Source organism: Streptopelia decaocto (assembly GCF_964273445.1).
Source record: "Streptopelia decaocto genome assembly, chromosome: 2".
Classification (NCBI taxonomy): domain Eukaryota; kingdom Metazoa; phylum Chordata; class Aves; order Columbiformes; family Columbidae; genus Streptopelia; species Streptopelia decaocto.
This window is the reverse complement of record NC_138655.1, coordinates 157,944,806-157,971,097: the sequence shown is the minus strand read 5'-3', so window position 1 is coordinate 157,971,097 and position 26,292 is coordinate 157,944,806. Positions and strand designations below refer to the sequence as shown.

General features: G+C 36.4%; 1 protein-coding gene across 1 annotated transcript in view; it reads left to right on the top strand.

The window, feature by feature from the left end:
- The window catches only part of LOC309435883 (sodium channel protein type 5 subunit alpha-like), a gene marked incomplete at both ends in the record, with an annotated part of 37,079 nt that extends 11,081 nt beyond the window's left edge, over positions 1–25,998 (top strand). The window contains 19 exons of the mRNA XM_082044625.1: positions 494–557; positions 1,629–1,773; positions 3,054–3,248; positions 4,557–4,745; positions 5,392–5,494; positions 7,595–7,833; positions 7,948–8,100; positions 9,238–9,591; positions 10,348–10,800; positions 13,040–13,151; positions 13,895–14,049; positions 14,491–14,698; positions 16,271–16,359; positions 18,254–18,508; positions 19,424–19,477; positions 20,428–20,569; positions 22,565–22,665; positions 23,493–23,757; positions 24,848–25,998. Of these exons, the coding sequence (XP_081900751.1) occupies positions 494–557; positions 1,629–1,773; positions 3,054–3,248; positions 4,557–4,745; positions 5,392–5,494; positions 7,595–7,833; positions 7,948–8,100; positions 9,238–9,591; positions 10,348–10,800; positions 13,040–13,151; positions 13,895–14,049; positions 14,491–14,698; positions 16,271–16,359; positions 18,254–18,508; positions 19,424–19,477; positions 20,428–20,569; positions 22,565–22,665; positions 23,493–23,757; positions 24,848–25,998 (4,427 nt within the window). The remainder of the gene's footprint in view (positions 1–493; positions 558–1,628; positions 1,774–3,053; positions 3,249–4,556; positions 4,746–5,391; positions 5,495–7,594; positions 7,834–7,947; positions 8,101–9,237; positions 9,592–10,347; positions 10,801–13,039; positions 13,152–13,894; positions 14,050–14,490; positions 14,699–16,270; positions 16,360–18,253; positions 18,509–19,423; positions 19,478–20,427; positions 20,570–22,564; positions 22,666–23,492; positions 23,758–24,847) is intronic.
- Positions 25,999–26,292: the final 294 nt, after the last annotated feature.

The window sequence follows — 26,292 nt, the reverse complement described above, 5'->3', positions numbered from 1 at the left end:
TCTGTGGGACAGCAGAATCTGAGATTAGTGAATGTGGGATTTGGAGCAAGATTAGCAGTCTGTGGGACAGAAGAGACTGAGTTTTCTATAAGCATTTGCTTCTTTTCCAGTGTACATTGCATGGGGATCCTAATTTTAAGGGTACTTCACAGAGAATGATTTTTTCCATTGCTTAAGCTATATTATCCAGAGATTTTGCCTATTTGTTGCAGAGATTCTTGTTTTTATTGTTTGCTAAATACAATCTTACATTATGAGTTATGCAGGTTAGTTTGTTTTGTGGATTTTTTGTTTGTTTGGTTTGGTTGGTTGGTTGTTTAATTTGGCATGGGGACAGATCTGCTCGAATCAGCCCTAAGTGCTCTTTGTTGTGACATGAGTCTTTCACAGAGATTTGGCCCACCAGGCTGTTTTTTAAAGTGCAGTAACATATGGTTTAATGTCAGAGTTCTGACATCATCTGATTCAATGATTCCTTGTTCATTTTTACTAGATATCTGCTACAGAGTTAATAACTCTTCTGAAATATTGCTCTGTGGATTCAGTTCAGATCCTGAGTAAGTGAACAAAACCGTTTTAGTACTCTCTCTTTTTTTTTTTTTTTTTTTTTTTTTTGTTCCTCCAGATGTACTGTGATTTTATTTTTGGCCTAAAGGAATGGTGGTGATTTTTCAGGAGGGTGGAATTTGTGTGGGGGGTGTGGTTAAATGAAAACCCAGATGTTTCTAGAGAACAGGTCTGATGAGAAGCAGCTGAGGGACCTGGGGGATTCAGCCTAGAGAACAGGAGCTGAGGGGAGACCTTCTGATCTCTGAACTGCCTGAAAGGAGCTTGGAGCATGGGGGGGGTTGGTCTCTTCTCCCAAGTAACAAGTGATAGGACAAGAAGAAATGGCCTCAAGTTGCACCGGGGAAGGTTCAGATTGGATATTAGGAAAAAATCCTTCCCAGAAAGGGTTGTCAGGCATTGGAACAGGCTGCCCAGGCCAGTGGTGGAGTCACCATCCCTGGAGGGGTTTAAAAGACATGTAGATGAGGTTCCTAGGGACATGGTTTAGTGACAGTGTTGGGTTAATGGCTGGACTCAATGATCTTGAGGATCTCTTCCAACCAAAATGACTCTATGATTCTATGAGCCAAGGAATTATTTATTAATTAATTTATTAAATTATTCATTAATATGGGTTTTTTTCCTAACCACTGGTAATGTAATAATCACTGGTAATGTAGAATGATATAAAGGAGGAGGGGAACAGGTTAGTAAAGAGTTTTGAGGTATTAATAAACTTTCCTCTTCTTATATTGGTGAATTATTTAAAACCAAACATATTTCTATTTTTTTCCCCCTCTATATGTATTTGTTTGCTTGTATCCTACATTAGTGAAGCATTTCTGTTTAGCCAGAAACTAGACACAAATAGAGTTTCTGTCTTGTTTCTTTGACCAGACAAATAGCTTTCTAGGATTGTCTGATATGACTCAGACCTTCTGGCAGAATTACATTGAGGAATAATAAAGCAGACTTTCAGATAAACTGAACAAATCTGGTTTTGGTGTTGGGTACTGGATGCTTCCAGGTACAATCTAATACTGCAAGTGTGTATTGTTTAACATTTCTGTTGTGGATAGCACTGAGTGCCCAAAAAACTATAGATGCCAGAAGATTGGGAAAAATCCTGACTTTGGTTATACAAGTTTTGACCATTTTGGCTGGGCCTTCCTTTCTTTGTTCCGTCTGATGACACAGGATTACTGGGAGCGTCTCTACAGACAAGTAGGTACTTTTATTACCTGCTAAGATGACATTAGACATGCATTTTAGAGCTTTATGTCCACTAGAAACATCTACACCTGTTTTAACATCCCTGAAACCAAATTTCTTTTAAACTCAATGTAAATGTTAAGAAAGTAGCTTCAAGTGACTAAGTTGTAACAGCTGCAAGTGATGGTAGATGGGAGCAATCCTGCTGTGAATGCCCAGAGTTTTGTTGGAGAAGATACTTGTGTCAGTGATTAATAGTTAAATGATAATACATAAATAATAATACCAACGGAACAGGTATATAGAAGATCCAGCTGGTGAGCTCAGTGCTGCCGCAGGGCATGTGGGAGCTTGTTATGCACTTTGTTTCTCATCCATTTATGTCCTAACTCCCAGCAAACCTTTTGGCTCAACGTATACACTTAAATTTCAGGTCATTTTTATTAACTAGTACTAAAAAACTCGGAGCCTTTATGTTTTGATTCCAAGAGTTGAATTTAACCTTTAAGTTCTGGTTTTTGACAAAAATGGTAGAAAAATTGCATGTAGAGAACTGTGGATCTGTTACATCTATGCAGTGCCTTTGCTAGAAGAAAATTATTCTCTGACTTGTTCTATAGCTTCCATATGGCCCATTTTAACTTTTTTTTTCCAGCAAGCTTTATTAACTGATATATATATGTATTATTTTAATTGATACATGTTCCTACCATTTGGAGGTCATGTGCTTTTTAGTTTTGAATGCCTCAGAGCTTAATTCTGAGCCATCTCCTCTGCTGCCATTTGAAAAAATAAATGTAAAAATAAGCAATCATTCTAAATATTGCCTCTGATTCACTAAATATAGCATCTTTCCTGACTGTTTAGATATCTGATCTTTCATCCTTGTTACTGGGTTTTATGAATTTATTTTGTGGTCACCTGTATACCTCTTTACAACTGAAATTGTCTTCTTATAACTTAAACCATGATGATCACTTCCTTGATTTTCTGGGATATGTTTAATTTTATGAATGGTTTTTGTTAATTCTTCACTGAATTATGATCACAGAGAAGTTTTAAGAGCTGAAATTCATTTACTTGAAGGCCAGAGGAACTCCTGACTAGAAGGATTTCTTGACCTTCTATACCATTTAGACCAGAGGCAGATCCTACTGTTGTTGAAAGAAAACAGTGCTATATGTCAACCTTTTTATTATATAGGAAAATAAATTGTTTCAAGTTGGTTTGAAATTCTATTGTAAATGTTAGTTTGTTAAGGATTTATTGCAATCTTTACCTTTTCCTCACAGACTATCCGGACATCTGGAAAGAACTACATTTTATTTTTTCTGGGGGTCATCTTTTTATGCTCATTTTATCTCTTCAATCTGATCTTGGCTGTAGTAACTATGGCATATGAAGAGCAAAACAGATCTACTCTTGCTGAAACAGAGGCAAAGGAAAAATTACTTCAGGATGCTCAACGAATTCTAGAGAATGAACAGGTTTGTAAGTTAGTATATTTAATACATTGAATCCAAGTTAAAACATTTTAAGTTTTAGAATTTGCACACCTGATGTTGTGTAGGAGCAGCTTGCTGGCAAGAATACAGTTTTTATGGTATTGCATAAATGCCTGCACTCTGTCGTTTGCCCCGTTCTCGTACACTACCACTCATGCCATGTACAGAAATTCCTTTCTCTGGATATTCCATCTTGTTATTACTACGCACTCTGATGAAGGAAGTGTGAGTGGATACATTTGCAAAGTTGTCATTTCTACAGCTTCCTGAAACTGGAAGTTCTGATGCTGATAGGTTTCAGGACCGATTAAAAATGCAAACTTTCCGAGAGCCATTGTACACAGCTATTTGGGGGATTTCATGCCTCTTTTGATGAATTGCATGCAAAAGGTCTATGAGTTGACAAGGAATAGTCTTTGGCCAGGCTAATGCCATTAATTCCGTATTAATGCAGAAGAACATCCAGAGACTGCAGGAGTTTCTTTGCTGTTGTAGAGCTGATACACACACACATCGTGTTTTTACAGTGTTCCCTCTTGGCACAGCGTTGCCTTAATTCACTCGTTCCTTGGCCTGTAGGAGACCAGGGATCACCTGGTTGTTCTTACTTTATTCCTGAGAAGTGAAGCTCTGAGCTGAGGCAACAAGATAGACTGAAAGTTACTGAAAGACATATTTTATCTTCTAACTTTTTATAAAAGATACCTCTGAGCAACCAGAAAAGTCAGACTTATAAGAGGACATACAAATATTCTCTGACAACTATCCAATTTCAGCATTAAATGAAAGGCATCACCAGTTTACCGAATTCCTCCTCTACAGTTGTCAACAGGCCTGTAGTGTTTCTCTCTCTGAAATTCCAGCTTGCCAAGCTTTACTTAGGCTTTTCTTCTGTTTTTCTTTCAACAGGATTAGTAGTTAAGAAAAGTTTAACATTTTAGGACTGAGTTTGAGCCCTTAGTCTTCTGTTGTCTCTGGTTTCAAGGTCCTTTCCAAAGTAAGAAAGGGAAAGCAAAAGGATATGCTTTAGTATTCTGTAATTCAGATACAAAATACAATATCTAAAGTGCCAAGGACAAACTTTAATTATAGTAGCTGATAAGTAACCCTGCTTTATCTTTCAGTATCATGAATAGGATTTTGTACTCCCATCTTTTAACCGTAGCTTAATATTTGAAAGGTAAGAATTATTAGCGCAAAGCATTCAGACAGCATAATAATTAAGCTGTATATGATCCTAGTCCATTCACCATGTATTAACAGACTGACTTTTTGCTGTTTCTTTTACAGATATTGGCTGCTAAAGAGAGTAATAACGCCTTACATGTCATATCTGAAATGTCAGTTACTGACTTGAAAAATTTAAAAGAAAAAGAGATGAAAGAGCAACCGATTTTACAACAAAGCTTAATTTTAGGTGATCGTGGCAAAGACGAGACTATATTTAATTCACAGCCTGATCGCAGCCACAAGAAGCTTGTAAGTATTCGGTAATAATTCAGTGTGCCCCATAAAGATACGTGTGTTGACCTGTCCGTTCTTCAGTGCACTTCAGGAACACTGAGTTTAGCTTTCCTTCTAATAAAAACATCGTAGCTCCATTCCTAGTTTTAGGTGGTTCAATATTAGTATAGATCTTAATAGGTTTGATAGGGCTGGGAAAACTGATAATTTTGATAAACCAAATAACTATTCTTAATATTAGTAAATATTTATTATTTATTAATAATCAATAATTAATAAACAGCCAATAAATTATTCAAACTGATTGTCAATGTTTTTTTTGTATGTTCTTTTTATCAGTCACTGGTAAGACTATTTTTGTTTCCTTTGCTCCCCTGTTAATGATTCTATACTTCTTATATAATGACATTATTATTATTCTTGTTAAACATTTTCAGGAGGAAAAAACTTATTGAAAAATATTACTGCTTTTGCTTAAATGTCCTTCGCCTTCAAAGGCAAACACATGATATTGTTTTATTGTTTTGTTTTACATTCTTTCAGTCTTCATTGCAATGTGTATTTAAAAAGGCATATTTATCTTATACTGGACATAATTTTTATATTGCCATTTCTTCATATTCTCTTGTTATATTATCTTCTGTTGTCTTTCTAACCAAAGAGGCAGATACTGCTCTCCTATGAATTGTCAATGGATGCTATTAAAGATCCTTTTCGAAGACAGAGGTTAATGAGTGCAGCCACTGTTATTACAGATAATTTGCGTAAGTCATACTTTAGTGTTTTATCCTATGGTGATTTTGTAACTTGACCTAAGAGATCAAAATGTCACAAACAGTCAGCATTATTTTAAAAGTCACTAGGGGAAATTATGCTGCAATAAAATGTACATTTCAGTAATATAAATTTTCTCGTATCTCACGTGACTTCAGCTGTAACTGACAATTAGCAAGGGTAAATCATGCCTGACCAACTTGATTGCCCTGCACAATAAAATAATTGGGGTTTCTGGATGGGGGGAAAGCACTGTTTTAATTTACCTTGACTTTAGCAAGGCTCTCAGCATAGCCTCCCACAGTATTTTTCCATCCAAGTTAAGGTGTTAGGGTCTGAATGGCTGGACAAAAAAATGGTTGGATGTTTGGGCTTCAAGTATCTGGTTGAACAGGTTATGTTCTACCTGGAGGCAGGTATTAATAACAAGCAGAGCACCACAGGGTGTATCTTAGGACACATGACCTGGGGGAGATGAGGGCTTGCTCTCAGCTTTTGCAGATGACACGAAATTGCAGGGGGAACTGCTTGATGCACTGGAGGTAAAGGCTGCCATCTAGAGGGACTTAGGCTGGAGGAATGGGCCAACAGGAATGTTATGGAAGTTCTACCAGGACAAATGTAAATTACTCCTTATCTGCATGAACCTCTTGCAACAATACAGGCTGAGAGCTGGCTGGGAAGCAGCTCTGCAGGAAAGGTCCTGTGGGTCCTTGTGGGGAGGTTGCTGAGAAAGGCCCAGCAACATGCCCTTTTGGCAGCAATGGCTAACAGTATCCTGGACTATATTGAAAGGCTCATAGCCAGGAGAAAAGTGATTATCACCCTTTATTAAGCACATGCTAGGCCATATAAAATGCTCAGTTTGCCCCCCAACCTTCCCAGTATGTGAAATACGTTGAGTTCAGTAGAGGGCCACCAAGTCATGGGCTGGAATGCTCGCCCAGTGCTGCACTGGTTCAACCTGGAGAGAAAGTTTTGAGGAGAAGGTAGTATCGGCCTTCCAGTGTGTAGGAAGGCATTATCAAGAAGATGGAGCCAGACTCTTCATGGTCGTGGACAGTGGGAAGATGAGACAACAGTTGAAAGAAGAGAAGTTCAAACTGAGTGTAAGGAGAAGCTCTCACCATGAGGACAGTCAGAGAGAGGAATAGGTTATTCAGTCTCTGAACTAATGGCCACCCTGCTTTGAAAAGGGGGTTGCACTAGACATCTCCTGGGGTCCCTTCCAACTTGACTTATAACCCTGTCCTTAACTATGGACACCAAGATATGGAAGACACCCTTCTTCATTTCATCCTGGACTGTCTTTTCAGCCCTTGCTGCAACTGTGACTGCACAGATGCAGCTCTCAGAAAACACGTCGTCAGTTTTCCCAGAGGCAGTTGTTTCTCCTTAATGCAGATTCTTTATCATCCTTCAGTAGTAAAATAAACATATGAAAAGATGGGTGATATTACCTGTTCCTGTAATGACGAGATTTCTGGATGGTGACCTTTAAATAGCTTGTGATTAGTTTGTGTAGAATGTGTGGATGAGTGGAGCATCTTCCTTATGAGGAAAGGCTGAGGGAGCTGGGGCTCTTGAGCTTGGAGAAGAGGAGACTGAGAGGTGACATCATTAATGTTTACAGATATAGAAAGGGTGAGTGTCAGGAGGATGGAGCCAGGCTCTTCTCGGTGACAACCAATGATAGGACAAGGGGTAATGGGTACAAACTGGAACACAAGAGGTTCCACTTAAACCTGAGAAGAAACTTCTTCTCAGTGAGGGTGCCAGAGCCTGGACCAGGCTGCCCAGGGAGATTGTGGAGTCTCCTTCTCTGCAGACATTCAAACCCGCCTGGACACCTTCCTGTGTAACCTCATCTGGATGTTCCTGCTCCGGCGGGGGGATTGCACTGGATGAGCTTTCCAGGTCCCTTCCAATCCCTGACATTCTGTGATTCTGTGATTTTTTTCTATGATGCCATTCTGCTCACAATATTGATTTTTCTCTTCAATCTTTTCTGTGACTGATTGTCTTTTTCTTCATAGTGTGAGATTCCACGTAAGATTACTCCTATGTCACTTTCCCTCTTTGTCATTTAGAACTGCAGGAGTCAAAAATGAAATGCCCCACATTTTGGAAACGTTTTGCTCGAAAGTATCTAATTTGGAATTGTTGTCCTTTCTGGAGAGCAGTCAAAGACAAGGTGAAATTGGTAATTTTGGATCCATTTGCTGATCTCTTAATCATGGTTTGCATTATTGTGAATACCTTCTTCATGGCTCTGGAGTACCCTGACATGCCAAAGAGTTACCGACGAATGATTTGTATAAGTGACAAGGTAAGTTAGGTCTATGTTAGAGTGAATATGGTGTTATAACCCCATATATATACTGGACAGTCCCTTAAGGAGTCATACTTTTTCAGTGATTTCTTGCTGAATTTCTTGTTCCAGGTCTTCACCCTGATTTTTACAGCAGAAATGATCTTGAAAATCATCGCTCTAGATCCTTACAACTATTTTCAACAAAAATGGAATATTTTTGATAGCATAGTTGTTATGATTGGCCTAATAAGCTTTGAAACAAATCTGTCGTATTTCAGGCTGGTAATTATTTACTTATTCATTTTAAAATTACATGTGTTGTATAGATTTGTAAAAGATACAGTGAAATAGTCTCGAATTATTTTACTGATGAATCTGTTAAATCAGTTCTCTTTCTTAGTAAATAGTAAGGCAACATGAATGTTTAATTAGAGTGAATATTAAATTAATATTAAAGAATATATTCAATATGTTTATTATACTGTGTATATTGGATGCTACCAATCCTCTGGCACAGTGAGATTTGAGTTGGCAGAGGGTTCACCGGTTCCCCGTTAGGTCTGTACAGTGGCACCTCTCAACTACATTTCAGATCTTCCATTAAGAAAATATATTATCTAAGTGTTTTCATGAGCTTAGGGATAGCAAAGGTTCCTTCACAGCTTTTCCTTTTGAGCTGTGCAAAAAAAACCCAGGTTTCCTCAAGGCTCAAACTTCACCTTGAGGTCTCCTCATGGTTTTCCTCCATGTTAGGGGAAAGGAGGAGTAGCTCTGAGATGTCTATGTGTAATGTTACCTTTTTGTTTGTGGCCTCACTATGTACTTATAATGCTAAATTTATTAATTCTAACATTCTTCATGGCTTTTCAGAGTCATCACCCCTAGAAATTCAGTTGAATTCTGTTTCATCTTGTGTATCGTGACCAAGAAGTTTTAACAGCCCCAAATGCTAATTTGACTAAAAATGTCCTCTTTGCTCATGAGGGTACAAAGAATAGATCCCATCTGGCTTTTCAGGTCCTATTTCAAGTGTATTTTTTCCATTTTTGTCTGATTACATTTGATTTGGTCAAATATGCAGTCATTTCATAAGCCTCCTCCAAGGACATATAAGCCACTCGATTATTATTACTATTATTATTGGTTTTGTTATTAATACTAATAGACTTACACATTCTTGTATCTAACTGAGCTCAAACAATTTGAAAGTTTTGGCAGTTTTGTGCTGTTGGTAACATTAACCATCTGAGCTTAAGCACAGCGCTTTTGGATCAGAACAATTAATAACCTTTATTTGGGGGGAAAATGATGTTACTGAAGTAAAGGCAGCATGATAAATACAGGGTCTGGTTTGTATGTGTGCTCTGGTACCTATGAAGTGTTTGCCACTCACGTTGTTCTCTTGTGTTTTACTTACAGCTCAGGATCTTCAAATTGGCAAAGTCCTGGCCAGCATTAAATACTCTTATGAAAATAATTCTAAACTCAGTTGGTGCTCTGGGTAACCTCACTCTGGTTTTGATTATCACTGTATTTATTTTTGCTGTAGTAGGAAAGCAGGTTTTGAGCAGTTATTATGAGGATAACTGGTGTAAGATAAGCACCAGTAAGCATCTACGCTGGCATATGAAGGATTTTTGTCATGCATTTCTGATTATATTCCGAATATTATGTGGAGAATGGATTGAAACCATGTGGGAATGTATGGAAGTGGCTGGAAAAGGGCTATGTCTTCCCATTTTCTTGCTAGTCCTGCTGATAGGAAACCTGGTGGTGAGTTTCAAGCTATTTTTCAGTCTCTACTTAATGCATTCAATTACACTAGCATTTTGTTTTCCAAGGCAAACTTTATAATTTGAAGAGTGTTTGCACTATTCTCTTTTCTGGATATTCTTTAATATGTGCTTGTCTTTTGTCTTTTTTTTTCATTTTCCCCTGTCTTTCTCTTTCTCACACAAAATTATTCCTTTTACCCAGAGTATAAAACTGCAGTGCTTTTGGTAATTTGGTGTCTGATTTCTTCATCTTTTGTGTTGCTAGGATCAAATAACCAAACTGTTCAGTGCTTTTAATGTTTACCAATTCATCCTTATGTTATCAAAAGCTCACAGTACTGAGATTTTCTTATTTGCGTGACATATACAAGATCTAATATATATATACTTGGAAGACAAAGTCTTTTTCTTTTGCTTGATTTGTTGGCCTATACCAGATCCTTTTTGATGATGGTGTTATTAACAGTTACCTTTGTCCACTGTTTTCCAACACATCCACCTCCTTGTACATTATGGACATCAGAGTACGTGAGAATATATTTGATATACCCAAATCCTCACTTCCTTTTTCTCTTGCTTTCTTTTTTCTAGAAGGAGCCATATCATGCTATATTAATATTCCAGTATAACAGTAAATAATTTCATTGCAGTGGTTGATGAAAGCAAGACTGAATTTTTTAAATTCTAAGGAGGATTTTCTGAAATATTTTTTCTGTTAGTAATAGTGTTTCCAACTTACTTTAACTATTTTAAGGTGCTCAACCTGTTCATTGCCTTGCTGCTGAGTTCATTCAGTACAGACTCCTCCGTGGGACAAGAAGATCCTGGACGAATGACTAAATGTCAGATTGCCATTGCACAGATTCGCAAGGGCCTGCAGTCTGTGAAAGACAAAATTTGGGACCGTTGTGGCAAAATAATGAAACGAAGCCTCAAAACAACAGCCAAAAAGAAGACTTTGGTGAAAGTTTCTACCAAAGACATAGAGGAAAATAACTATGCCATGACAGATGTCAGAAAGGATGTAGACAACTGTTGGTTTGACAGTGGGCGTTACAAGACTGAAGAGAATTACCCAGTAACAAGGAAATATGAAGAATTTTTAACCAGTCATAGGAACTGTGCTCCCATTGCTATAGCAGAGACTTACACTGATGAAGGTGATGATGAGTACAGTGTATGCGCAGAAATAGAATACAGAAAACAGGTAAGGAATATGAATATTTGAAAAATTACTGTAACTTGCATCTGTAGATATAATCTCAAAGGCTCAAGAGTAAATAATATCCCTTCTGTCATTTCTGCCATTTTACTTTCTTTGTTCTTCTAGTACCTTCAAAGTGCAAGAACTACCAAATGGTCTTAGTTATTCAATAAGAGATGCCGCATATCCACTTTTTCACCATTCTCCACATTGACAGCCATAATTCTGCTTCTGTCTGTTTTGTTTCCATTTATTGCTGTCAATTGCTAAATGAAGTTTGATCAAGATGTATTCTTTCTTCTTGTCTCCTTTACCTTACAGATGGCACCAGGGATTTGTGGAAGGCAGGCCTCTTGTGTTAAGTGTTGCTTCTCAGTTGCATGGAATCCAAAGGGAGTGCAAAGAAAAGCTTCACTTTAAAATAATAGTTTCTTAATATTTTAAACATTATTTTCCTGCTGCAGTGGAATCTCGTATTGCTTGGAATTTTAGTGGCAAGGGCGGAGAGCTGAGTGAAGTCGCTGAGCTCTTCTGCCTCCAACTAGAAACGTGAGACTGTTGGGGTCCAGCTGCAAAGTTTGCTACGAGCCAGTTTATCAGAGCCTGGTGAACTGGATGCAGGAATCCATCAGTGGGCTAAATGGAGATCTTGAGAAATGATACCCTTCCACAGTATAACCACAAGACCACATTATTTGCAACCGAGGAAGAAACCATTCTTTTATATGCCTTTGAGGGATACCATTTAGTTACCTGTAAAACCAGAAAACTATTACGTTTTGTGGATTCTTTAGATTCCACTACAGAATTTTGACTTTTAATAGTGACTGTCAGGTAGAAAAATGTGGAAAACCAACTCTTTTGTATTATTTCATGCAGGGAGACAGATTAAGACGTAGAGACCAATGCCGGAGTTCAAGCGGCTTGAGTCAGATTTCCGGGGCTTCTGAAACTGTAAGTGTGTTTTTGGAAACATACCAAAAAAAAAGATCAAAAAGAGCTAATTATAACTTTTAACATCTTATGGAATATGCTAAAGATAAAAATTGTCACAGCAGTTCTCTCATTCAGCACTGAGGGGACAAACTGGTATTTTCTGAAGATTAGCAAGTATCCTGTGAAGATGCTACATCTTTCTAGAAGTAATAATAATTTTAAGCATTGAGGTTTGTCTCTCATAAACAGCCGTGGCCAGCAGTGGAACTTAATATATTATTCTGTAAAAAATAACTGAACATAAATTAGTCAAGAAACACACTCTCTTTATATGTCTGATACATGCTCTTCATTTTTGTAGATAATTCTCTCTGCTGTCTTTGCCGGATGCAAAGATTTGTTCTCTAGAAATGGTTCCCAAAACAACCATACTTTTCTGATCTAGAAACTTACACAGTACGGTTCCACAACAAAAAAGCTGAAGAATCATGGCTTCCCTCCAATGACCCACAAAATTAAATGAAGTTCAGCAACTTTCTGGATTACTACCTCCAAAAGTCCAACCACTTTGGCATTTTCTGTGTTTAGATAAAGTTGCCAGAAGTTTTATTTGTTATACATTAATTATATTTATATAAAAAATTAACATTAAAAATAATAAAATGTTCATGAATTTAAATAACTATCTTTTTAATGTGTTGAAGATTCCCTGGTGTCTTACCAACAGTGGCACTTTTCCCTTCTTCTGGCTTCTCATTCTTATCCCCCTCCTCATGCCTTCCCTTTCCATGTCATGTAGAGCACTTACACTTTATGGCTCATAGATTGCTTTATTCATTTTTCTCTATATTTCTTTTCCTTATTGTGTTAACTAAGTCTGTAAGTTACCTACCAATAACTACAATTCTTTGGAATGCTTAGACCATATGTACATTTCTTTCCTGCCAGGCCTTTCCATCTTCAAGCCTTATGAGACATAGCTCGTATCTCTGAAAATGAAAAGAGAATTGGATAGGCATGAAGAAAACAGAGATTTCTTTAAAGTAAAGCTGTAGCACAATATAATATCTTCTAAGCATTTTCATTCCTGCAAGGCCAATGTAGACAAGTAGAAGAAACTGAGAAACTTATTAAATTAAAGCCATGGAAACAAAGAGTAGGAATTAGCCTTTTCTGTCCTATTATTTATAATTTTATTTTGGTAGTTCAGCAACCTTATGAATTTATACACTGCAGATTTTTGGGGGGAGGTAACCTTATTAATTAAAATCAAATAAATTCTCTTCTTTGCCCTTCTCTTGTGCAGAAATATGATGTCGGTAGCTGTTCTGAAGCCAGCACTGTGGATCCAGTTATTCTTCTGGAGATGTTTCCCCAGCCTAAAAAGTCACACCTTCCAAAGGACTGTTTTGGAGAAAGTAAGAATGTTTAATGTATTCCGGTGACACCAAATGAACCAAGTGATTCAAAGACATCTGTTTGGAACATTTCCAAATTGGCAGAAACTCTTTGTCTGAGACACTTGTTTATAAACATAAAAACTGAAATAAATATACCTGAAGTCCACATAGAACTGGAGTAGGATTGGGATGCCTGAACACAGGTACTTAGTGCCATGTGAGATGCCTGAGAGTACACAAGACGACCGCTGGAAGCTGTCAGAACTGTCACAAAAGCTGTAGAATATCCAAAGAGACATAAAATGGTTCTATATCCCCGTGTTTAGGTAGCAAAATGCCATCATTGGTGAGTGACTCAGTCTTATGTTAAGGCATCAGACTGTAGGGATCTGTATATGAGCAAAAGTGCTCAATGAAGAAATGTGTTTCTGGTGCGAAACAGTGCACAGAGAATCTAGTTGTAATTTCTCTCTAGTGCAATCAAGTCAAATAATCAGTTAAAATAATAATTCTGTAGGGCTTCTAGACACAATAGCTTCTCTGCTTTTTCCATGTATGAGTTGCTCTATTAAAAGATATTATTTCAGCCTACAAATCTTTTCTTTATCTTTAGATAATTTCAGCCACAGCATTACTCCATAGGTAAAACAGCACATTCTTTGTATCATCTGTAGAAGCTCATTTTAAAACATTTTACACTTTTTAGATTCCATGTCTCCACATTTTCCATGGAGCCAATATACTGTTCTTTCTCTTTTCAGGTTGTGTTGAATGTTTCCCATGCTGTATAGTGGATACCACTGAGTTTCCAGGCAGAACTTGGTGGAAATTTAGAAAAACCTGCTACCGAATTGTAAAACACAGCTGGTTTGAAAATTTTATAATTTTTATGATAATTTTGAGCAGTGCTGCTCTGGTAATTATAATTTAATTTCTCAAATTTTGAATTGATCGTTGTCAGTAAAGGAAAAGAATTACACTATTGTATTTAATTAAATTCTACTCTCACATGCCTTTCCCAAGGGAGAGAGGAGTATAATAAACATATCCCTTAGAAGTTATAAGGCTCTCCCCCACTTGGATAAGATATTTAAATATTTGGAATCATCGTCTTCTTCATTGTTCTTCATGCAACATAGTTCTTCACACACTTGTATACTTAATTAGGAGGCTAAACCAGGGCCTGAAATTACTTACAAAAGCTTAAAAAAATAGAAGTACTTCTAAATTTGTAAAGCAGCCTGACTGCTCAGTAAAACATTAGAATAATAAGCCAAACTGTGTATTTCTGTTCAATTTTAAAATAATTTTCCATAAAACTAATGAACGGTTTTTAAACTGATTTCTGAAATTCCAGGCATTTGAAGATATTCACCTAAAGAACAGAAAAACTGTGAAAATGATCCTAGAGTATGCTGATATAATATTTACCTACATCTTTTTTATGGAGATGCTTCTGAAATGGGTAGCTTATGGTTTACACAGTTATTTCACAAACGCCTGGTGTTGGGTTGACTTCATCATTGTATGTGTAAGTATTATATTAAGCTTGTCTTGCATGTTGAGTTTTGATATTTTCTACACAGAGAACTACATGTAAAATTTGGTTGTGAATAAACACAAGTGTAAATGACAGTTTCCAAAAAGTGAAAAAAAATTGCAATCAAAAGAGACTCTAGGATAAATTTAGGTGGGAATTGTAGGTAATAATCAGAAGTTGCTTAAGAAAAATGTATTATGTATCACTGCCATGGAAGACCATGTTGGTTCTAAAACCATTTTTTGAGTGTAGAGAGTGCAATTAGTGATCAGAAATAAAACTAAGATTAGTTAAGATAAAGGAAAAATGTGAAGCTGCTGGCAGCTCTGCCATTTAGAAACAGAAAAAAAGTAGAATTGCCTCCTCAAAGGAGAAGAAATTTAATGGTAAAGGAGTTGAAAAATATTGTTGGAAAAATCATCTACTGGAGATTTAGAGATGCGGGAAAATATGTTTTGCTTTGCAACCAAAGAAATCCTTGCAATCCTTTTTATAGTTACTAAGAGAAATGCTGAAATCATAGAATCACAGAACAGTTTGGGTTAGAAGGGACCTTCAAACTTATCTAGTCCAACCCCTGCCATGAGCAGGGACACCTTCACCAGATCAGGTTCTCAGAGCCTCATCCAAGTCATCAGTAGTGAGATGGAGGGGGTACACTGTTTGATATATATATATTTATTCTGAATTAAGACAAAGTTAAATAATATAATCTTGCCATATAAGAATGAGATATTTTTGTTTGTCAACAATACACTGGGAAGAGACTGAAGTTAAATATTTAAAACTAGGGCATCTAAACTTCCAGTAACATCAAAGTATCTGTTTGGTGGCCTCTGAATGGTTAGCACTGAAAGTTGTGAAGTATTAGGAAATTTCAACAGAAAAGTATTATGACAATTTACTAAGAATGTGTAGTATAACTTTAGCAAATACATTTCTGTAATAATAGTAGCAATCCTGTCCAAAAAAGAGGAAAAGCATGAAAATATCCAATGGCTAAACAATGAAACAACAAATTCAAACAGGAAGGAAGAGGCAAATCATGAACAGTAAAAAAAAAAAAATCCAAACAATTATTGAAACAATTTTCTGATGTTTTTAGTTCTTTCTTCTCTCTTACAAAAAATTAAAATGAAGACTGGGTGGTGTCTTTTGAAATATAATTTTTGTTTCCACACCACCATCTTATATATGTTATAAGGAATCACTGTATACAGCTCTGAGAAAAACTATGCAAGAAATGGGGATAATTTATTTGAATTATCTCTTCTGGTCTTGTAGTATATGAAATTACCAATTTGGTTGTTATACTAGCATTCCAAAATACTCTGTGAACTGGTTTTGGAAAAAAAGAATTACATTATTTGAAAAATACTAGGAAAGAGTGAAGTAGATTATATTATGATAACCTTGAATGTGTATTTTCTGCATTTGACATACTGGTTGAAGATACTGTAACATTCAGCCTATGATTGTCTACTGACACAAAGAAGAGAAATGTTTCTATACCATTTAATAATCCCAGTTTCAATTGAATGAACACAGCTGTCATTTGCTTCCTGGGGACTAAATAATGTTTCCGAGGCCACATCAGTTTGTCCCGCTGGGGCTGCACTGAAATCTCTCAGGAGTCTTAGAGCATTGAGGCCTCTACGAGCTTTGTCAAGATTTGAAGGGATAAAGGTAAGGATATTGCGGGTGTGTGCATATTTTGTAATAACTGCATTTGAAATTTTTGTGAAAATTACAATTTGAATCTCTATTTTGGGTCCTGATGGCATTAAGGTGGTTCACATTGCCTACTTACATCTTATGGTTGTTATTTTGAAATAATACCTAACAGAATTCACAGAATCACAGAATGTCAGGGATTGGAAGGAACCTGGAAAGCTCATCCAGTGCAATCCCCCCATGGAGCAGGAACACCCAGATGAGGTTACACAGGAAGGTGTCCAGGCAGGTTTGAATGTCTGCAGAGAAGGAGACTCCACAACCTCCCTGGGCAGCCTGGGCCAGGCTCTGGCACCCTCACTGAGAAGAAGTTTCTTCTCAAATTTAAGTGGAACCTCTTGTGTTCCAGTTTGAACCCATTACCCCTTGTCCTATCATTGGTTGTCACCGAGAAGAGCCTGGTTCCATCCTCCTGACACTCACCCTTTACATATTTATAAACATTAATGAGGTCACCCCTCAGTCTCCTCTTCTCCAAACTCCAGAGCCCCAGCTCCCTCAGCCTTTCCTCACACGGGAGATGCTCCTCTCCCTTCAGTATCTTTGTTGCCCTGCGCTGGACTCTCTCCAGCAGTTCCCTGTCCTTCTGGAACTGAGGGCCCAGAACTGGACACAATATTCCAGGTGTGATCTCACCAGGGCAGAGTAGAGGGGCAGGAGAACCTCTCTGACCTACTGACCACCCCCCTTAAACCTGATCATCTTCTATGTTGAGATGCCTGAGGGAGGGAAGAGCCATCTGTGGTCTCCAATATAAATCTGGTTTGGATAGGTGAACTAGGCAAAAAATGGGCTGAACTACCAGGTTCAATGTGCGGAGATCATCAGGATAAAGTTCAACTGGCAACTGGTGGCTCAGAGGTCAGTCCTAGGAGCAATACTGCTTAATGGCTTAATTAACAGCTGTAAGAAAATTCAGAACTTGACTGGACGAGACACCAAGCAACTTGGTCTATGTTGGAACAGCTGATCTTCCAATGTACTTCATTCTGTGTGTTTCTAGTATCCAAGGCCAGGATAAAAAGCTCAGAATTTGCTCATTATGATAGCAGGAAAACATTTCCAGAGAGGTTTTTCACTGTGCCCCATGAGAAAGTGGAGAAAGATGGTGAAAAGAAATAGAGAATAGTCCTCAAATTCACACTGGCAACAAGCGTGGTCCTGCCTGGCAGCATCAATGTGCTGGATTCATGAATATGACATCTTGTCACCGCTTGTCAGGTCTCTTGATGTCACCAGTGCAGACACCAAAAGCTGGAGTCCCATTTTCACTGGTACCATTTAGTGCTCATCATGGGTTTGCATTCACCTTGTCCTCAAGGAAGCCTGAATGAAGGAACACTGCTGACCAAAACACCTTGGTCTTCTGGAACCCAAACTTCTCTACTTCATCTACCATGTGCAGTCAGTTGCCAGTGGTTATTTGGTTCATTTCGTTATGGAGAGCAAGCTGTTGTTCTCTTACAAAACCCCTGCAATATAAAATGGAGGATTATTTACGATATAGCAAATGCAGATCATAAAACCCATTGCCATATAACCGATTTTTAGATCCCATAGTTACTACAGACTCATAATCTTGTTTTATGTATTTCTTTACCCAAGGATAATTCTGTTGCTGTCTGTTTTACTTCCTTCCTCAAAAAGGCAAGATAGATGCCACAGAATTACATGTTAAGACAAGCTTTAAGTTGGGCCTAAGGCCGCTTTAGATTTGTTATCTACTAGTTTTCTATGGGTGAAAATCTGCAAAAGATACAGAAGAAGAAATAATAACTGTTTTTCTGGGAAGGTGTTCTAACGAATGGGAATAATTAATTCTTTTCTTTAATTTCATTTATTTAAGGTTGTTGTGAATGCACTCTTGGGAGCTATCCCCTCAATCTTGAATGTTTTGCTCGTCTGTATTGTCTTCTGGCTCCTATTTAACATTGCAGGAGTACAATTATTTGGAAAAAAATTTTCAAAATGCACACTCGAGAAAGGAAATACCAGTCACATTGAAAACATCACAGATTGTTTTTTGTATAATGGAACATGGACAAATAATGACGTAAACTTTGATAATGTTGGGATGGGATACTTGGCTCTTCTTCAAGTGGTAAGTTAAGCAAAAACATGCTCAGTTTTGTCTTCTTAAAGGAAATGTGTTGAGCAGTCCAGCCATGAGACAACACTACACTTCTGTTTATATCAATGAAATCTGGGATTTTTTTAGCTCTTATCTTTAAGCTGCTCAGTTCCTCCTAAAGAACACTTTAGCATATGCAACTGTGTGTTAAAATCAAGCATGGTGGTTCATGGCTTTTCAGTTTTGCTTTAATTTTGATTAACATACGAAGCTTGAAATGGTCCGCATGTTATTTGATTTAAAGTTATTTTCATTTTCTTTAGCAAAAGTTACTTCTGAGTGGATGAGAAAGAAAAAGCATGAAGCAGTTTATTTATATTTCTATATTATAATATGTCGTGAAGTATTGGGATGCTAATTTATTCATCTCCCTAACACCACAACAAAGGAGAGAAAGGCATTTTTAAAAGTTGTCATTATCCACATCTCTTCTTCTAGATGAAATTCTTTGCCCTGAACCCTCCAAAGTGTTTTTTGATTCTGCAGAGTTGCTAAAAATTGCTGGAAAGAATTGTCTGCTGTTTTCTTAGAAATTACTTTTATCCTTTTAGGATAAATCTGCCAGTTAAGCTGAAACTTTTACAGCTTTGTCAAAAAGAAGAGAGTTTACAAAATTTCAATTTGAAAAGAGTTAACAGTAAAACACACTTTACAGGATTCATTGCATTTTTTTTTTCCTTTTCAGGAAATAATTATTTTACTCTTTTAATGAACTCCAGTGAATTACATTTCCAAGCAGATCTTAGGAAGTGATGAACATTTTTTTATAGCACATTGCTCAGTTTCCTCAACTCTTCTCACATTTATATTAGCTTTATTTTTTAAAAATTCTTATTATTTATTCTAATTCTAGTGCCAATAACCTTAATAAACAATTTATTTCAGGCAACGTTTAAAGGTTGGATGGATATTATGTATGCAGCAGTGGATTCACGAGAGGTACGTCACGTTTTTTTCCCTTTCCTTCTTTCCTTTTCTATCCATACAATTCATTTTTCAGCTATATTTGCAGTAACAAGTCAAAAATATAAGCGAATGAATCCTTCAAACTACATAGTGAAACAATAATCCTTGGAGTACCAAATATCCACTAATTAGGGAAAAGAAAACTGGTCAAAATGGAGGGACACCAAACAAAAAACTACTATGTCAAGAATGCAGAGGGCAAGATATTGAAAATTTTGGACAAGTCTGTTTTGGGAACAGAGTTCTGAAGGTCTTGGAGGGACTGTGTCTCTGAAGTGAATTTCCATCTTTTTAAAATGTGTACAATAGCATTAAAACAGCATGCATCTTTAGCAGTTATTTCTGGAGGTTTTTTCCCGATATTTGAATTTCTTTCTATTTCTTCCCCATTTCCATGGGTTGTTTCTCACCCTCTCACAAGTACAGTGTGTTTCAACTTTTCTATGTTTAATTTCCTTTGTATTTTACTTACTTATTCAGGCACTGCACTCTTGAATGCAGTGAAATAGCTGCTAATTAAAAGGATCGTTCCTTGTATCCCTGATTGTAGTGAGCTGGACTTTTAATACTACGTCTCTTCTGGGGTAACATGCAAGGGGATGGTTGTTCACCATTACATTTAGCCTGAGTTTTTTGTCTAATTTAGACATTCACAGTGTTACTTCTGATTTGAACTGTTTATCTGTTACTTAAGAATTTGCTAGAGCTGGATTTGGCTATTTATATTTGTTAGAAATTATCTTTATGAACCGTAACAAGAATGAACAAGACAGTTTGTTCTACTCGCACATCTAAAGAAAGGCTTTAATAATTTATCCCTTCTAACAATAAAATGATTTGTTATTATAAATTGGAAATGGTAAAGCTGTGATTATCTGATTTTTACTAATGTTATTTTTTTTCTGGTTTGATTTTTTTAACAGATAAATGAACAGCCAAAGTTCGAAGCCTTCTTAGCCATGTACACGTATTTTGTGATTTTCATTATTTTTGGATCTTTCTTCATGCTGAACCTTTTCATTGGAGTGGTTATCAGCAATTTTAACCAACAAAGGAAAAAGATAAGTACTTCATGTGCTAATTCAGATTCTCTCATCATCCCAACTTGATGAAATGAATGCTACATTGACATCTAGATGTCTAACATTTTCAGATAACTATTTTACTGGAGAAACTTCAAATAACATTTACATACCAAGTTTTGAAAATAGGAGTCCCCTTTTCCTCCAAGCTTTTAGTAATTTACCTGGAAATTCTATTTTCATGCCAGATCCTTAATTTTTTCCAAGTAGGAAGACAAGGAGTTGGTAGGTTTAGAAAAGAGAAGCCAAAAAAAGTTATATAGACTTTGCTTCAGGAGAGTGGAATTCTTGTCTGCTGCTCTGAAGATTTGCTTTGGAGAACAGAGGAGGACTTTTTGCTGAGAGTAAACACCTAACAAACGCGATAAGGAAAATCAAGAAACACTATTGCTCATGGGAGAAGTAACCCCTGCTTTCCTGCTAAAGAAACTTCAAAATGCCTTGTTAGTCAGAATTTCTAATGCTAGCTACATTTAGAAAATTCTGTCTTCAATGAAGTAACTCTACAGATTAATTTACTGGGGTTTTTAAAAATTTCTGCACTAAGATCCAAGCCATGACTCCAAGAAAAGGTTGTCTAGAAATTTAAAGGCTTCTTAAAGCCCACAAAGCACTGACTGCTTCCAGTTTTCAATTCATAGTTCTTAGATTCCCTGTTATTTTTATTCAGTAAGAAATGGAAGTAAAAATCTTAGAACAGAAAATGCTACAACCAAAGGAAACAACAGTCAGCCTTCCCTGGGTTAGTTCAGCTCCTTTGTGCTAAGTTTATTTGTTGAGTTCTCTCCTTGATTGATTTAGGGGATTAAAGTATCCATAATATCAGGGCAAACTGAGTCAATTAATCCACTTGGAGCTCTCGAAACAAATAAGCATCTTGCTCATTAAAAAAAATGACACAAAAGCAGACCCCTATAGGAGGTTTACAATTTCAACATTCACATTTGGAAGACAAAATCTGTACAGGAAACATTTATTCTTTCCACAGGCTGAATTATACACCAAATATCAAAGAATTTCTGCCCTTGGTAGAGACAGACAGCAACCAAGAAATCCTTCTGCTCTCTGCATCTGAAGACAGAAAGGATATGTAGGATGAGGAACAACAGTCCAACTTCACTATAATAATTTCCTTTTCTGACAAAGTCCCAGTTGCAACAATCCCAACAGACAGAAACAACACTGGTTAAGCATCTTATGAGTCTGAACACTCACTAGAAGTTGATGTGGACATAACAATTTTTCTCAGTACATGCTATCAGTGGGCATTTTTTTCTTTTTCATTTCTTTGCTGCTTTTTGGGGATTTTCATCAAGATTCCATATAGTGAAGTTAAACTGAATTTTCAGAGGCCTTGCCAGAATTATTCGAAGTTCACATGCCCTACTGAACATTGTTATATATTTGTTTTACAAAATGCTAATCAGTCAGTGCTTTTATGAAAAGTGGCTTCCCCTGAATACTTGGTTCGAAATAATTGCTAGATAATACCGGAGCTGTAGGTGGTAATAAGATGAGTACCAGAAATTTTTTATCAGGAAGCCCCTTGCAGAACTTGGTCCCAAAGTGCTTATTCATAACCCTCCATTTACTTGCTAGCCCAGCAATATACTTCTGTTCCTACCTTTCCTAAAAATATAGATGGAAAGTATATTACTTGTTGATGAGTCTTATGTCATTTTAAAAATATGAAAGAGATTTTTAACATTTCAGAAAGTCTCTCACATTTGAGGAAACAGACTCAGGAACGCTGCCTAGACTAGACTTCCACGATCAAACTCTGATCAGCTTTTTGCAGTACATCTTTTCAAAGAACAAGGGGGAAAGGAGAAATGCTGAAGACACATTTTGTCTCTGTGCTCTCTTAGATCCCGCTCACGACAGCTGTAACATACTTCCTTTACATAAACTTGTTGGTGTTTATCTGGTTGACAGCTTACACTTCAGCTGAACAACAGTATCTTTTCTCTTTACTTAGGTGGAAAAGATCTATTTCTGACTGAGGAACAGAAAAAATACTATAACGCTCTAAAAAAACTGGGATCCAAGAAACCTCAAAAACCCATCCCAAGACCATTGGTGAGACCATCTTAAATAGAATATGATGAAAGACAAAAAGATTATGACCATATTTAAATTCAGTAGCCAGGCATATGGAAATAAACTTCCACATTAAAACCTTCCTCATTCACTGTAGTATTTGCATTTTACTCTCTTTTTCTTCATTCTATCTAATGCAATATTTTTTGTGGGCATTAATTTAAGGGAATTTACACAGTATTTATCAGTTATTCAAATATACAACCTATTTCTAAAGGTTCGTTAAATATTTGCTGTTTATAACATGGTTACTTAAGTTGCATGATATTGCTTCTGCAACTAATTGGATTATTGCAGGTGAGAATGAGTAGTGAGTAGTACATGTCCCATGGCTATTTATATTATTTTATATTTTTTTAATTATTTTTAAATTATTTTATATTTTTTTATATTATTTTATAATAATTTCATGCTTTATTTCTTATAATTCTTAAATTTCATTCCAGTCCTGGCTTCACATAGCAACTATTTAGGGTTTTTCTTGCTTAAGTCATTTTAATTAGAATCGCTTATCCTAAAGTGTTTGCTTCAATAAGTATTTCTATTGAAAGAGCAACCACAATGTACTCTGAATGTTTTCCTGCTGTATAATTAAATGTGGTTGCATGATACCTGAAAATACTTAGCCAAGTATTGAATGTTTGTTTTGAAGGTCTGAAGGAATCACCCAAAAATGCTTCTAGTAGCTTATTGTTAAATCCATACTCTCTTAAATTTTCTTTCTATGCACAAATTACTGATTAATATTTTAATGTAGCCCGAGTCTTAGAAGTAGCATTAAGCAGTTCTTCTTGTTCTCTCCACAGAATGTGTTCCAGGGATTACTCTTTGACATAGTATCGCACAAAGCCTTTGATGTTGCTGTTGTGACATTAATCTGTCTAAATATGATCGTTATGATGGCAGAAAGTAACCAGGATGGCGTCAAGGATGTTCTTAATAAAATCAACTTTTTTTTTGTGGCGGTATTTACTGGGGAATGTGTCATAAAAATACTAGCCTTACGACATTACTTCTTCACCAGTGGCTGGAACTTATTTGATTTAGCTGTTGTGGTCCTTTCACTAGTTAGTAAGTATAAATCATTATTACATCAGGTACTATGACTTACCAATACTAAGCCAAATTTCAGTGTGAAGTAACTACTTATATATATCGGATGTACAAATTCCAGATCCATTGTACTTTTTCAAGGTATATGCTAAGGGATTACTCTTAAATTGATACATTTTCGTTATACCTTATATTTTTGCAAAACACCAAAAGGTAAATGGGTAGTTTTCATAGTTTTCATTTTTTTAAAGTATGAGTTCTATCAAGTAATTAGCAGAACAGAAATTTAATGCAGTAACATGTTTTCTAAGATATTGTACATAAACTGTTGTCATAATGGTTTTATGCTTTCAATTTACATGTAATCACATTAAATATTGTTTTCACATTCATATATCCACACATACATTCATATATTCACACATACATTCATATATTCACACATACATTCATATGAAAAATGGGAAGGATTTATTTCATTTTCCAGGGCTTTCTTTTAAGAAGGCAGATTCCGAGGGCTGATTCAGAAAGCTCAGGAAAATTTAATTGCTCAGCACCATTCTAAATGTGGGCTGCTATTTCTGACTGAAAAGTCTTATTGAAACTGGCTTGGTTTTGTTTTGCTTTTCAAGTGAGACTAGATGCTTATTGTTTCCTCTACAAAAGGTCATATTAGCTTTAGTTTCTTGTACAGTTTATTTGGTCTGTCCTTCCTACTCAGGCTCAGGTTATATCATAGAATAAAGAGAAAGCCCCATACCTTCCAACACAGGAGATGATCAGATTTAAAAGGAATTTTTAAAGTACTTGAGTAATGCCTAATTCCACCCCTTGAATTAGAGAAATCTGGGAGAATGCAGTTTCCAAACGATACATAATTGTGATGCCTCTTTAATATTTAAATGTATTCCAATTTGTCTTTCTTTTCCTAAGCTCTTTTGTAAGCAATCGAAGTATTGATGATAATGTTTTTGTTGAAAATGATGTAATATGATCAACGTTACTTTCAACATCTGAAGCACAGAATGTATTAATAGCAAAATTGACATAAATAGGGAATTTCACTGATATGGCTTAACGACATTTTATTTTCTTCTCCATTTCAAAGGTATTGGACTTTCTGAAGCCTTTCAGACTTCGTTCTCTCCTACAATTTTGAGAATATTTCGTTTGGCACGAATTGGCCGAATCCTGAGATTAATTCGAAAAGCTAGAGGAATTAGAACTCTCCTTTTTGCGTTACTGATGTCTCTTCCTGCTCTGTTCAACATTGGTCTTTTGCTTTTCCTGGTTATGTTCATTTTTGCCATTGTGGGCATGACAAACTTTGCCTGTGTTGCCTGGGAAGGTGGGATTGATAACCTTTTTAACTTTCAAACCTTTGATAGCAGCATGCTTTGTCTCTTCCAAATTACAACATCAGCTGGCTGGGATGGTCTTCTGGTGCCTCTGTTAAGAAGTTCTAATTCATGTGCTCCCAACTTGAATATAACAAATGAGGAGAGAAATACTTGCACAAACAAGGCAGTTGGTATTTTATTTTTTGTAAGCTATGTCATTATATCCTTTCTCATTGTTGTAAATATGTACATAGCTGTCATTTTAGAGAACTTCAGCGTTGCCACTGAAGAGAGCACAGATCCGCTTTGTGAGGATGACTTTGATATGTTTTATGAGACCTGGGGAAATTTTGATCCTCAGGCAACACAGTTTATTGAATATTCTGCTCTTTCCGACTTCGCAGATGCTCTGGCAGAACCCTTGCGCATTCCAAAGCCTAATAAAATCCAGCTCATATCCATGGACCTCCCTATAGTTAGTGGAGATAAGATCCACTGCTTGGATATCTTGCTTGCTTTCACTAAAAGGGTCTTGGGAGAATCTGGAGATATGGGTGGTCTTGAGTTACACATGGAAGAAAAATTTACGGCTGCCAATCCATCTAAAGTTTCTTACAAGCCAATTACCACTACCCTTAAAAGAAAACAAGAAGAGGTATCTGCTCTTGTTATCCAGAGGGCCTTCAGGAGGTATTTGATGCAGCGTTCTTTTAAAACTAAATCATTCTTATACCGTCATAACCGTTGTAACAGTGCTGTCTTTGAAGAAGAAATACATGAGAAGGAAAGGCTTATTTCATCGATGCTTAATGTAAACAATGGTAGGAAGCTTGATAAATCACTGACTGTATCTTCTATATCTCTCCCTTTATTTTATGATGGTACTGCTAAAACAGATAGTGATAATGTGGACACATAAGCTTGCCCCAGGCTGCAGCATTTTTTATTAAAGCAATACCAGTTATTTTGAGATACAGAAACTATTTTGATCCCAAAGCGTAATACTCTATATACAGAATAATGATGACCCTTTTAGACCCTTTTGTGACTCTTCAATTTTGCAAATGCTTCTTAAAATAATTAAGATTTTAACAACTATGTCATGAATATTAGAGGAAAATCAAACCATAGGTTTATTTTTTCCCTCACGACTGGAGTATTTAGGTTTTAGACCTGGGGATTTTTTGTTTGTTTGTTTTGCATTGCTTCATAT